General features: G+C 53.7%; 1 protein-coding gene across 2 annotated transcripts in view; it reads left to right on the top strand.

Moving 5' to 3' along the window:
- The first annotated feature begins 1,016 nt into the window (after positions 1-1,016).
- RHPN2 (rhophilin Rho GTPase binding protein 2) overlaps positions 1,017-12,225 on the top strand; it is an 86,902-nt gene continuing 75,693 nt past the window's right edge. The window contains exon 1 of one of the 2 annotated variants that reach the window (XM_034944621.1): positions 1,017-1,145. In XM_034944621.1, the coding sequence (XP_034800512.1) occupies positions 1,077-1,145 (69 nt within the window). In that variant the 5' untranslated portion in view covers positions 1,017-1,076. The remainder of the gene's footprint in view (positions 1,146-12,225) is intronic. The other variant, XM_055103753.2, reaches the window with a different exon arrangement.

The raw sequence follows: 12,225 nt of genomic DNA, 5'->3' as shown, positions 1-12,225 counted from the left end.
TAGCTGGGTGTGGTGGTGGACGCCTGTAGTCTCAGCTACTCGGGAGGCTGAGGCAGGAGAATCGCTTGAACCCGGGAGGCGGAGGTTGCAGTGAGCCGAGATCGCGCCATTGCACTCCAGCCTGGGCGACAGGGCGAGACTCCATCTCAAAAAAAAAAAAAAAAAAAAAAAAAAAAGGCCGGGCGCGTTGGCCCGCGCCTGCAGCTCCTGCTACTTGGGAGGCTGAGGCTGGAGCATCGCTTGATCCTGGGAGGTCGAGGCTGCAAAGAGTCGAGATCGCAACACTGCTCTCCAGCCTGGGCGACAGAGCGAGGTCCCATCTCTTAAAAAAAAGAACTGTGCTCAAGGACATCTGCCGTGTCTGGGGCACAAAACCCCTCCTGGTTCCCTCTCTCAGGGCAGTCCTAGAGCCCAGCGGATCTCACTCGTCTTTGCAGCGGGGACAGGGGATCGGCTGAGTTGATCCCATGCCAACAAGCCCGAGTAGTCCGGGCAAGGCGCTCGGCGGCGCAGTCAACGCTCCCTCCGCCATGGGCTCCCCTCTTGGGAAAAGCTTTTCCAAACCGCCGGGCCCAGGGCCCAGAGCTCCCGCCGCGCCCTAGACGCGGCGTCGAGTCTGGCCCCTTCCCCCGCGGGGCGCGGGCTTCACCCAGGAGGGACGCGCCTGGATCCGCGCCCTCCTCACTGACTCCCCGGGCTCCAGGGCAGGGTGCAGGTCGACAGCCAGGGCTTCGCTGGGCCCCTGAGACCCCAATGCCTTCCCTGCGCTCTCGCGGCACTCGCAAAGTTGAGCCAGCCACGACGCCCAGAGACAACCCCGAGGCGCCGCGCCCAGGGCGCAGCTCTCCGGGTGACTAGCGCCTCAAGGGGCGCGGGTTCGGGGCCCGCGACGGGGCGGGGCGCGTCTCCAGGGCTCCAGTGCTCGGCTCCAGGCGGGGCTAGAAGGGCCGCGGGACGGGGTGGGAGTGGAGGGGCGGGGAAGGGCGGGGACAGGGGCGGGGCCGCACGTCCTCTCCGGCCAGCCTCAGCCGCCGCGCCTCAGTCCGCCCTCCGCCCTCCGCGCCCGCGCCGCTAGCATGACCGACGCGCTGTTGCCCGCGGCCCCCCAGCCGCTGGAGAAGGAGAACGACGGCTACTTTAGGAAGGTGGGCGGCTTCGGGCGGGCGGGCGGGGACCTGCGGGCTCCAGACCTCCTTTCCCCCGGGCCCTGCAGGGGCCGTGGGAGCGCGCAGTCGGGGTCCACTAGGCCGGGAGGGGGAGGGGGCGCACTGGGCCGGCGCTGGCCGGACGGAGGCCGGCGGGGAGGAGGGGGGGCGGCGATGTCCCCGGCGTCCCGGGCAGGTGGCATCCGGGACTGGGCGGGGAGTAGGGGAGGCGCATGTGGCCGCTCCGCGCAGGTGCGGGCGGAGGACCTGGAGGGGTGCTTGGGTCTCCCCCCTCCCACCCCCCGCCACCCCTCGCTTGCGATCCCTGGTGCCTGGGGAAAGGACCCGTTCCTGGCTGCGCTGGCGCCCTTGGCCTCTGGGCGCGTTGCAGGAGCGCTTGGTGGGAGCGCGGGTGGAGACAGACCATCCCAGGCGGGTTGGCGGTCTCATATTTATTTTAGGCGCTCTGTCGCCCAGGCTGGAGTAGAGTGGAGCGATTATAGCTCACTGCAGCCTCGACTTCCTGGCCTCCAGCGATCCTCCCGCCCCAGCCTCCCGAGTAACTGGGACTGCAGGCGCGCCACCTCGCCACGCTAATTTTTTGTAGAACTGGGGTATCGCTGTGTTGCCCAGACTGGTCGCGAACTCTTGGGCTCAAGGGATCCTCCCGCCCCGGTCTGTCAAAGTGCTGGGATTACAGGCGTGAGCCACTGCGCCCGGCCGGCGGTCTCTTTTTGCCTCCAAAATGCTTCCGAAGTCCGCCTGTGGGACTTTTCAGGGAGCAGAGGAGAGCTGCTGGTGGGAGGGAGCCCCCGGCGTTGCACCCTCCTCCGCTCCGGGTCGTCTAGGAGGGCGTGAGCACCGCAGGTGAGGCACACGGTCTTGTGCGTCTCACTGTGTGCCAAAGCGGATTTGTCTTGTTGTCCGGGAGACTTGGCGGGGGCGGGCGGCGGGTGCGGGCCTCGCGGGCTCTTGGTATGTCCAGGAGCTCTTCGGCTCACACTACGGACTTTTGCCCAGAAGATAACAGTCAGGGAGCTCAGTCCCTCAAAAGCGACCCCAGCCTGTGGAGCAGGGGCCCTGGGATACCCGCAGGCGGCAGGGCCTGGGCTACAAAGATGCTTTGGAGCCGGGAGTCATGGTGATGCCTTCCACGCCTTCCTCCCTCTAGGTCCTGAGCAAGTCTAAAAATAGCTTTTGGCCCTTGGCCAGGGATCACTGAGAGGGTGGAGAGATTGTTGTTGATTTTCGTTTTTATAATAGATACGACAGTGCATAATTATAAATAGGGAAGTGAAACTTTCCCATAAACGAATCAATTCTTAATTGTTCAAAGCCTTAGGATCCAGTTCTTAAATGGTCTTGGCATCTTCCTCCTTCTCCCAGGTGACACAGAGAGACTGTGGGCTTTGCTCACTGGTGAGGAGCCCTGGGCAGGACAGTGTGGGGCAGAGTGGGAAAACTTCTTTTTTGTGAAGTTGCTTTTAGCATTAAAAAAAAAAAGTCGTTTTGAGGTATATTTAAGTTCAAAGATATCATCATGGAATTACAGGATTATAACTTCTAATTATGTGTGGCGTTTGGGACAGAGGATCACAGGCCATGGAATTGCAGGAGGAGGCCTGGCCTGGGAATTCCTATGTCTGTCCTCGGGCCCCGGGGCCTGACTGCCACTCCCACAAAATTGCTGTGTGGCCTCCCGCAAGTTGCTGCCTCTTTCTGGGACATTTCCTCCCCAGATTGTTCTCTGAGCAGGTGTAGCTCTGGAACTCCAGCAGCACCTGGGGGAAAATGGCAGCAAGAGGAGCACACCTGTGAGGGGTGGTCCCAAGCCTCCCAGAACACATTTTCCTGTGGGAGCCCTCCGTGTCTGTGAGCCCCGGGGAGGACTTCTTGCTCCGCACTGGGAAAGAGTGGATGGCAAGAGAGCTAGGAAAGGTACACAGTTGGGTGTTTTTCATTTATTAATTATTATTATTATTATGAAACAGAGTCTCACTCTGTCGCTCAGGCTGGAGTGCAGTGGTGTGATCTCGGCTCACTGCAACCTCTGCCTCCGGGGTTCAAGCAGTTCTGCCTCAGCCTCCGAAGTAGCTGGGATTACAGGCGCCTGCCACCACACCTGGCTAATTTTTTGTATTTTTAGTAGAAACGGGGTTTCACTGTGTTGGCCAGGCTAGTCTTGAACTCCTGACCTTAAGTGATCCACCTGCCATGGCCTTCCAAAGTGCTGGGATTACAGGTGTGAGCCACTGCGCCCGGCTACAGGTGTTTTTTTTTTTTTTCCCCTGAGATGGAGTCTCGCTCTGTCACCCAGGCTGGAGTGCAGTGGCGCGATCTCGGCTCACTGCAACCTCCATCTACCAGTTTCAAGTGATTCTCCCGCCTCAGCCTTCCCAGTAGCTGAGACTACAGGCGCATATCAACCACGCCTGGCTAACTTTTGTATTTTTAGTAGAGGCAAGGTTTTGCCATGTTGGCCAGGCTGGTCTTGAACTCCTGACCTCAGGTGATCCACCCACCTCGGCCTCCTAAAGTGGGGTGTTTTTTAGATGCAGTTTCTCTGGTGTTGGATGAGAGAATCAGGGGTGCAAAATAAGAGGAATCATTGCTTTACAATTAAAATAATCAATTTTGAAAATGAGACCTTGTAACAATTGTTGTGCCACTCCATGTTAAGTCATACCAGTTCGAAAAGTCTATTTATCCTAGGAAAATAAAAGGTGTTGATGCTGAATCTTTCCTGATCTATGACCTGAGCCAGTTTGACCTAAAGCAAATGAGGGTCGGGTGTGGTGGCTCATACCTGTAATCCCAGTAGTTTGGGAGGCCGAGGCAGGCGGATCTCTTGAAGCCAGGAGTTCCAGACCAGCCTGGGCAACATAGCAAGACCTTGGCTCTATAAAAAATTTTAAAAATAAAAATGAAAACAAAACAAAACCAAATGGCCGAATGAAAGGCAGGTGCTGACCAGGCGTGGTGGCTCACACCCGTAATCCCAGTATTTTGAGATGCTGAGGCAGGTGGATCACTTGAGATCAGGAGTTCGAGACCAGCCTGGCCTACATGGTGAAACCCTGTCTCTACTAAAAATATAAAAATTAGCCGGGTGTAGCGGCAGGCGCCTGTAATCCCAGCTACTCGGGAGACTGAGGCAGGAGACTCGCTTGAACCCAGGAGGCGGAGGTTGCAGTGAGCTGAGATTGTGCCACTGCACTCCAGCCTGGGCAACAGAGTGAGACTCCGTACCCCCGCAACCCAAAAAAAAAAAAAACCATCCCAGCACTTTGGGAGGCTGAGTCTAGTGGATCACGAGGTCAGGAGATCGAGACCTTCCTGGCTAACACGGTGAAACCCCGTCTCTACTAAAAATACAAAAAATTAGCCGGGCGTGGTGGCGGGTGCCTGTAGTCCCAGCTACTCAGGAGGCTGAGGCAGGAGAATGGCGGAGCTTGCAGTGAGCCGAGATTGTGCCACTGCCTGGGTGACAGAGCGAGACTCCGTCTCAAAAAAAAAAAAAAAAAAAGAAAGGCAGGTGCTGTCCAGGTGAAAGGAGAGAAAGAGCCCTTCAGGAAGAGGGAACAGCTTGGACAGAGCTGTGGACTTGTGAGTGCTTTGTAGGCCCCCCCAGGGTGTGGAGGTGTTTGTGGGAGCCAGGCAGTTCAGGGTCATGCATGTTGCTTGACCTGGGAACTGTGGAATCCATCAAAGTATTTAAAGCAGGACCAGACCTGTGAGATTTGTGTAAGAAAAAGACCACTTTGACACGTGAATGGTGAATGGGTGGTGGATGGGAAAGAAGCTATGGTGGAGCCAGGCAGGGAGGCATTGGGACGATTTAGCCCCTTGTAATACCTATCATCTTTGCCCTTCCTTCTCTTTTACGGACTACTGATGATGCAGTCAGTGACAGTGCTGTGAGTGGGGTGCAGGGCCTCACACCTGTAATCTCAGCATTTTGGGAGGCCATGGTGGGAGGATTGCTTGAGGCCAGGAATTCAAGCCCACTCTGGGCAATAAGCAAGACCCCATCTCTATAAGAAGTTTAAAAATCAGCCTGGCATAGTGTTGTGTTCCTGTAATCCCATATACTCAGGAGGCCTAGGTGGGAGGATATCCGGAGCCCATGAGGTTGAGGCTGCAGTGAGCTGTTATCATGTCACTGCACTCCAGCCTGGATGACAGAGTGAGACCTTGTCTCACAAAAAACAAACAAACAAACAAAGAAACGGCCGTGTAAACACAGCCTCAATCACCCATTCTTTCCACCAGCTTGCACCCTTAGCTCAGACCAGGGGTCCACACAGAAGGCAGGGATTCTAGTGATGAGGAGGTTGGAATGATAGAGCTGGAGAAAGGGCAATATCTGGCAGAGAGGGAAAGAACTGATGTGATTGGCAGGGAAAGAGCTGCCAATGAGAATCCAAAATGCCTGCCTATTAGCCAGGTGTGGTGGCACCCAGCTATGGTCCCACCTACTCAGGAGGCTGAGGCAGCAGGATCGCTGAGCCTGGGAGATGGAGGCTGCAGTGAGCCGAGATCACGCCACTGCATTCCAACCTGGACAGCAGAATGAGACCCTGTCTCAAAAAAAAAGTCACAAGGCCTGCCTGAGGCGTCTGGTCATGCGCCTCCTCGAGATCCATGAATGCGGGTGAACGCGGAGGCTAGTGTGTAGACTTGATGGCCCTCATGGGATATCCATGTGGCGGTCCCAGCAGAGAGCCCACTCCATGGGCCCAGCAGCCATGCAGGCGCCCTGGCTGGAGATGCAGTTTTGGGTGGCACCAACTGGGAGGCAGTTGGGGTATTGAGTGAAAGGATCTGGGCTAGAAAGGATCCTCCGCTTAAGAGGTGGGTAGAGAGGTGGGAGGAAAGCCAGAAGGGTGGCCAGGTCTAGGAAGCTGAGAGGTCAGTCTTGTTAGTGGAGCAAGGCTTGACAAGTCAGAAGAATGCTGGAAGGTCCTAGATTTAGTTCTTTAGGAGTCGTTAGGAAATGCATGGTTGGAGAATTGGGGACAAAAGTCAGTGTGACAGGGTACAGGGGGAGAAGGGCAGGGAAGATATTGCTGGAGAAAGAGGGGAGCTGAGAAGAGAGAAGGCAGCTTTGTTTTAGAATGTGGAAGTCCAGAGCCGGTTAAAGACAAAGGTGTGGCAGGGCACAGTGGCTCACACTGTAATCCCAGCACTTTGGGAGGCCGAGGCAGGCGGATCACCTGAGGTCAGAAGTTTGAGAGCAGCCTGGCCAACACGGTGAAACCCTGTCTCTACTAAAAATACAAAAAATGAGCAAGGCGTGGTGGTGGGCACCTGTGATCCCAGCTACTCGGGAGGCTGAGGCAGGAGAATCGCCTGAACCTGTGAGGTGGAGGTTGCAGTGAGCCGAGATCGCGCCACAGCACTCTAGCCTGAGCAGCAGAGCGAGACTCCGTCTCAAAAAAAAAAAAAAAATGATAAAAGAAAAAAACAAAAGTGAAGAAGTTGGGTGGGGAATGGCTGGAGATTCAGGGAGAAGGTGAGCTGGGGATGGGGCCCAGGAGTTGAGGAGGGGGGTGAAGATTGCCAACAGCTGCTGCATTGATTGGGTGGCTGAGCCAGCCGGGGGCAGTGAGTGAGAACCCATGAGGCTTCCCATCTTGTATTATTATTATTATTTTTTGAGACAGAGTCTTGCTCTGTCCCCCAGGCTGGAGTGCAGTGGCACAATCTCAGCTCCCCGCAACCTTCACCTCCTGGGTTCAAGCGATTCTCATGCCTCAGCCACCTGAGTGGCTGAGACTACAGATGTGCGCCACCATGCCCGGCTAATTGTATTTTTTAGTAGAGACAGGGTTTCACCATGTTGGTCAGGCTGGTCTTGAACTCCTGACCTCAAGTGATCCACCCACCTTGGCCTCCCAAAGTGCTGGGATTATAGGTGTGAATCCCTGCACCTGGACCTGTATTTTGACTATTGGGATTTCTTTGTTGTTATTGAGACGGAGTCTCGCTCTGTCGCCAGGCTGGAATGGAATGGCGCGATCTTGGCTCACTGCAACCTCCGCCTCCCGGGTTCAAGTGATTCTCCTGTCTCAGCTTCCTGAGTAGCTGGGACTACAGGCGCGTGCCACCACGCCCAGCTAATTTTTGTATTTTTAGTAGAGTTGGGGTTTCACCATGTTGTCCAGGATGGTCTCAACCTCTTGACTGCGTAATCCGCCTGCCTCGGCCTCCCAAAGTGCTGGGATTACAGGCATGAGCCACTGCGCCTGGTGACTATTGGGATTTTGTGCACACTTAAGGATCAAATGAATTTCCACTGAAGTCAGGCTTCTCTTTCATCCTGTTCTCTGTGTCATGCCTTCCCTCCCCTTTTCTTTAAAATGACATTATGCTCCATTCATCCGAAAAGGATTTATGGAGCGACAGCTCAGTGCCTGACCCCTCCTCAGGTTCTGGGGCATTCCAGACCCTGACTCGATACAGTTTCTTTGGCAGCAGTTCCCGGCAGGTCTCGTTTCCTGGAGGGCTGAGCAGTGCTGGGAATTGGTGCTTTGTTGGGATGGCTCCGGCCATGCTTGAAAAGGAATCAGCCTCTTGGCTTTTTTCATTTCTGAAATGGAGTCTCGCTCTGTTGCCCAGGCTGGAGTGCAGTGGTGCACTCTCGGCTCACTGCATCCTCCGCCTCTGGGGTTCAAGCAATACTCCTGCCTCAGCCTCCCAAGTAGCTGGGATTATAGGCACCCGCCACCATGCCCAGCTAATTTTTGTATTTTTAGTAGAGATGGTGTTTCACTATGTTGTCCAGGCTGGTCCTGAACTCCTGACCTCAAGTGATTTGCCCGCCTTGGCCTCCCAAAGTGCTGGGATTACAGGTGTGAGCCACGGTGCCTGGCCTGGAATCAGCCTCTTGGCTTTAGTTTAGAGAGCAAAAAGTGGGGTGGTCCACGGGCCTTAATCAGAGCTTCAACTGTGTTTTGTGCACCTAATTGCTCAAAAGTCCCTTATGTGGGCTGGGTGTGGATCCTGAATGTGTAAGACAGTCACTGGTGGGAGATGGAGGGAGTCCCCTTGTTTTTTTTTTTTGAGACACAGTTTCTCTCTCGTTGCCCAGGCTGGAGTGCAGTAGCGCAGTGTTGGCTCACCACAACCTCCACCTCCCGGGTTCAAGCAATTCTCCTGCCTCAGCCTCCCCAGTAGCCGGGATTACAGGCATGCACCGCCACGCCCAGCTAATTTTTGTATTTTTAGTGTAGACGGGGTTTCTCCATGTTGGTCAGGCTAGTCTCAAACTCCCGACCTCAGGTGATCCACCTCCTTGGCCTCCCAAAGTGCTGGGATTACAGGGGTGAGCCACTGCGCCAAGCCCAGGAGTCCCCTTGTTAATTGGTCTTTTTGGAATCAGGTAGGATGACTTGGCTGTACAGAGCCTGAAGACATAACTTAGCCTCAGGTTGGAAATGGACACCCGCAGTACAGATCTCCTGGTCTGGGCTGGTACCTTGGGAGGTCTCTGAAAAAAGAAACCTTTCAGGTCTATTTTTTTTTTTTCTATCTTTTTTTTTTTTTTTGAGACGGAGTTTCGCTCTGTCACCCAGGCAGGAGTGCAGTGGCACGGTCTTGGCTCACCACAGCCTCTGCCTCCTGGGTTCAAGTGATGTGCCTCAGGCTCCTGAGTAGCTGGGATTACAGGCATGTGCCATCATGCCCGGCTAATTTTGTATTTTTAGTAGAGACAAGGTTTCTCCATGTTGGTCTCGAACTCCAGACCTCAGGTGATCTGCCTGCCTTGACCTCCCAAAGTGCTGGGATTACAGGCGTGAGCCATCATGCCCAGCCTCAGGTCTATTATAAAATCATGTCTCTCACTTTTTTCTTTTCTTTTCTTGTCTTTTCTTTCTTTTTTGACAGGGTGTTGCTGTGTCATCCAGGCTGGAGTGCAGTGGCATGATCATAGCTCACTGCAGCCTCAACCTCCCTGGCTCCAGTGATCCTCCTGTCTCAGCCTCCTGAGTAGCTGGGACAACAGGCATGAGCCACAAAGCCTGGCTAATTTTTAAATTTTTTGTAGAGACAGGGTCTCACTGTGTTGCCCGAGCTGGCCTCGAACTCTTTTTTTTTTTTTTTTTTTTGAGACAGAGTCTGGCTCTGTTGCCCAGGCTGGAGTGCAGTGGCGCCATCTCGGCTCACTGCAAGCTCCGCCTCCTGGGTCCACGCCATTCTCCTACCTCATCCTCCTGAGTAGCTGGGACTACAGGCGACCGCCACCACGTCCGGCTAATTTTTTTTTTTTTTGTATTTTTAGTAGAGACGGGGTTTCACCGTGTTAGCCAGGATGGTCTCAATCTCCTGACCTTGTGATCTGCCCGCCTGGGCCTCCCAAAGTGCTGGGATTACAGGCGTGAGCCACTGCGCCCGGCCTGGTCTTGAACTCTTTGGGCCCAAGCCTCAGCCTTCCACAGTGCTCGGATTACAGGCATGAGCCACCACACCCAGCTTTCCCTGGCTTCTCACTATATTTTTTCTTTCTCATTATGTTACTGTGTTTAAGCAGAGGTACAGCTCTATAAGATGATTATAAATTACTTTCTCAACTTATATTACTATAATTTCTCAAGAAGTGGAAATGCAACTTCTTTTCCCCAGATTTTTATGCTCTTCCTACTGAAAATCTTGGAAGAATTATTGTTCTCTGGCCTGTAGTTAAATGCAGAGTAATGTAATTTTCTAGAATGCTGCATCCTGATAGAGATTCCTTTTTTGCAACTGCCCCTGTACCCCACAGTACTAAAACTCACAGGAAAATCTGTTGTGGCCATGAAGAAAAGCAGCTGGAAGGCCGGGGGTAGTGGCTCATGCCTGTAATCCCAGCACTTTGGGAAGCTGAGGTGGGTGGATCACCTGAGGTTGGGAGTTCGAGACCAGCCTGACCAACATGGAGAAACCCCGTCTCTGCTAAAAATACAAAATTAGCTGGGTGTGGTGGTGCATGCCTGTAATCCCAGCTACTCGGGAGGCTGAGGCAGGAGAATGGCTTGAACCTGAGAGACAGAGGTTGCAGTGAGCTGAGATCACGCCATTGCACTCCAGCCAGGGCAACAAGAGCAAAAAAACTCCGTCTCAAAAAAAAAAAAAAAAAAAGAAAGAAAAAAGAAAAGAAAAGAAAAGAAAAGCAGCTGGAAACAAACTAGAGAAAGCCTTTCCCCAGGGCCATTGAAAGGCCCGAAATGAAAGGTCTTGGCACTATGTGGAAGAGGAGAAGTGAGTACACAGTGAGGCATTGTCACTTCTTATCTCTGCCTCTTCATCCTTTGGGAATGCTAATGCCCCAAAATGAATTTAGCTCCATTGTTTTTACTCAAGAGCTGTAGGAGAAGTTGTTTCTTGTTCACAGAAACCTCCAGCCTGGACAGGGCCTCCGGGTTCATTGTGTCCTGGTTTATGGTCCCTGTTGACTCTGGGCTTCCTGGAGGCTCTGGCAGAGAAGGAAGGAGAATTTTCGTTTGTTGTTGTTGTTGTTTTTTTAACCCAGAAGCTCCTTGCAGTCTTCTCTCTGCAAGGAGCAGGGATCTACTCTTTGATGAATGAGCAGCATTCATCTTAGTGAGGGCTAATTTTGTGTTAGACACTTGTGTGCATCTTTTATGAGCGCATGTGTGGATGAGGAAGCCTTCTGATGGGCTGAGTCCACCAGGCACAGCGTGGGTCATGTGGGATCAGCAGCTCCAGCTCTATTGGTACTGATACTACCTCTCCGGCTGTTTAGATCCATCCCCTTGGACCCTTGAGTCAATTCCCAGGTGGAGAGGGAGGGAGGCAGAGGAGAGTAAAGGTTGGTGATGCTGACCCCACTCCTGATTCCCCATGATGGTCTAAAACAGTTTTTTTTTTTTAAAAGATGACAGAATCTGGCTGTGTCACCCAGGCTGGAGTGCAGTGGCACCGTTGTAGCTCACTGTAGCCTTGACCTCCTGGGCTCAAGTGATCCTCCTGCCTCAGCCTCCCAACTAGCTGGGACTAGAGATGTGATTAAAAATTGCCACACCTGGCTGATTTTTATTTTTATTTTTTGTAGAGATGGGGTCTTACTGTGTTGCCTAGGCTGGTCTTCAACTCCTGGCCTCAAGCAATCCTCCCATCTCAGTGGTGGGCTATTACAGGTGTGAATCACTGCACCCAGCCCTAAGCCAGATCTTAAAGGCCAGGCTGGATCCAGGCTGACTGTGGCCTTGGAGAGGGGAGGGTCTGCCCAGCTGCATGGTATCCGCCATCAGCCCCGAGGGTCTGCCTGACCAACAGTCTTCAACTGTGGGATCCTGGCTGGGAGGTATCCCCTGGCAGAAACAGAATTTTCAGGGTGACTCAGAGGAGAGACAACGTGATGAACTGTAACACTGTAAATGTCCCTTGTTTCCTGGGGCCATTTGGATGGTTGCCACGACACCACCTGATGCTACTGGGCATTGGCTTTAGCCTGATCAACACTTCCTCCTTTGGCTCAGGTACCAGCGTCCCGTGACACAAAGGCTGCATTGGAGGTAGCCATAGGACACAGTCGAACTGCAGGTACCGCTCAGCCAGAGGCTGGGTGTCTGGCAGAGCAGCAGTAATGGGTGCCAAGTGAGGACAAGGTTCCCCACTTGGAGCACCAGGGACGGAGACACCACGGTGAATGATGTGAGTCCCTCAGGGCTGCCCATTCAGACCCTCGGAGTTCCCTATGGCCAGGTTTCCATTTGATTGTAACAAGAGAAAAGGGGACCAGCACAGTGGCTCACACCTGTGATCCCAGCACTTTGGGAGTCCGAGGCAGGAGGATCATTTGAGGTCAGGAGTTCGAGACCAGCCTGGACAACATGGTGAAACCCTGTTTCTACCAAAAATGCAAAATTAGTCGGGCGTGGTGCTGCGTGCCTGTAATCCCAGCTACTTGGGAGGCTGAGGCAGGAGAATCGCTTGAACCTCGGAGGTGGGGGTTGCAGTCAGCTGAGATTGTGCCACTGCACTCCGGCCTGCTGGGTGACAGAGCAAGATTCTGTCTCAAAAAAAAAAAAAACAAAGAAGAAAAAAGGGCAGGCGGTAAAAAACAAGGCTGGATGTA

The sequence above is a fragment of the Pan paniscus genome, chromosome 20 (genome assembly GCF_029289425.2).
Source record: "Pan paniscus chromosome 20, NHGRI_mPanPan1-v2.0_pri, whole genome shotgun sequence".
Classification (NCBI taxonomy): domain Eukaryota; kingdom Metazoa; phylum Chordata; class Mammalia; order Primates; family Hominidae; genus Pan; species Pan paniscus.
The sequence above is the reverse complement of the archived record's forward strand: the minus strand, read 5'-3'. Positions and strand labels throughout refer to the sequence as shown.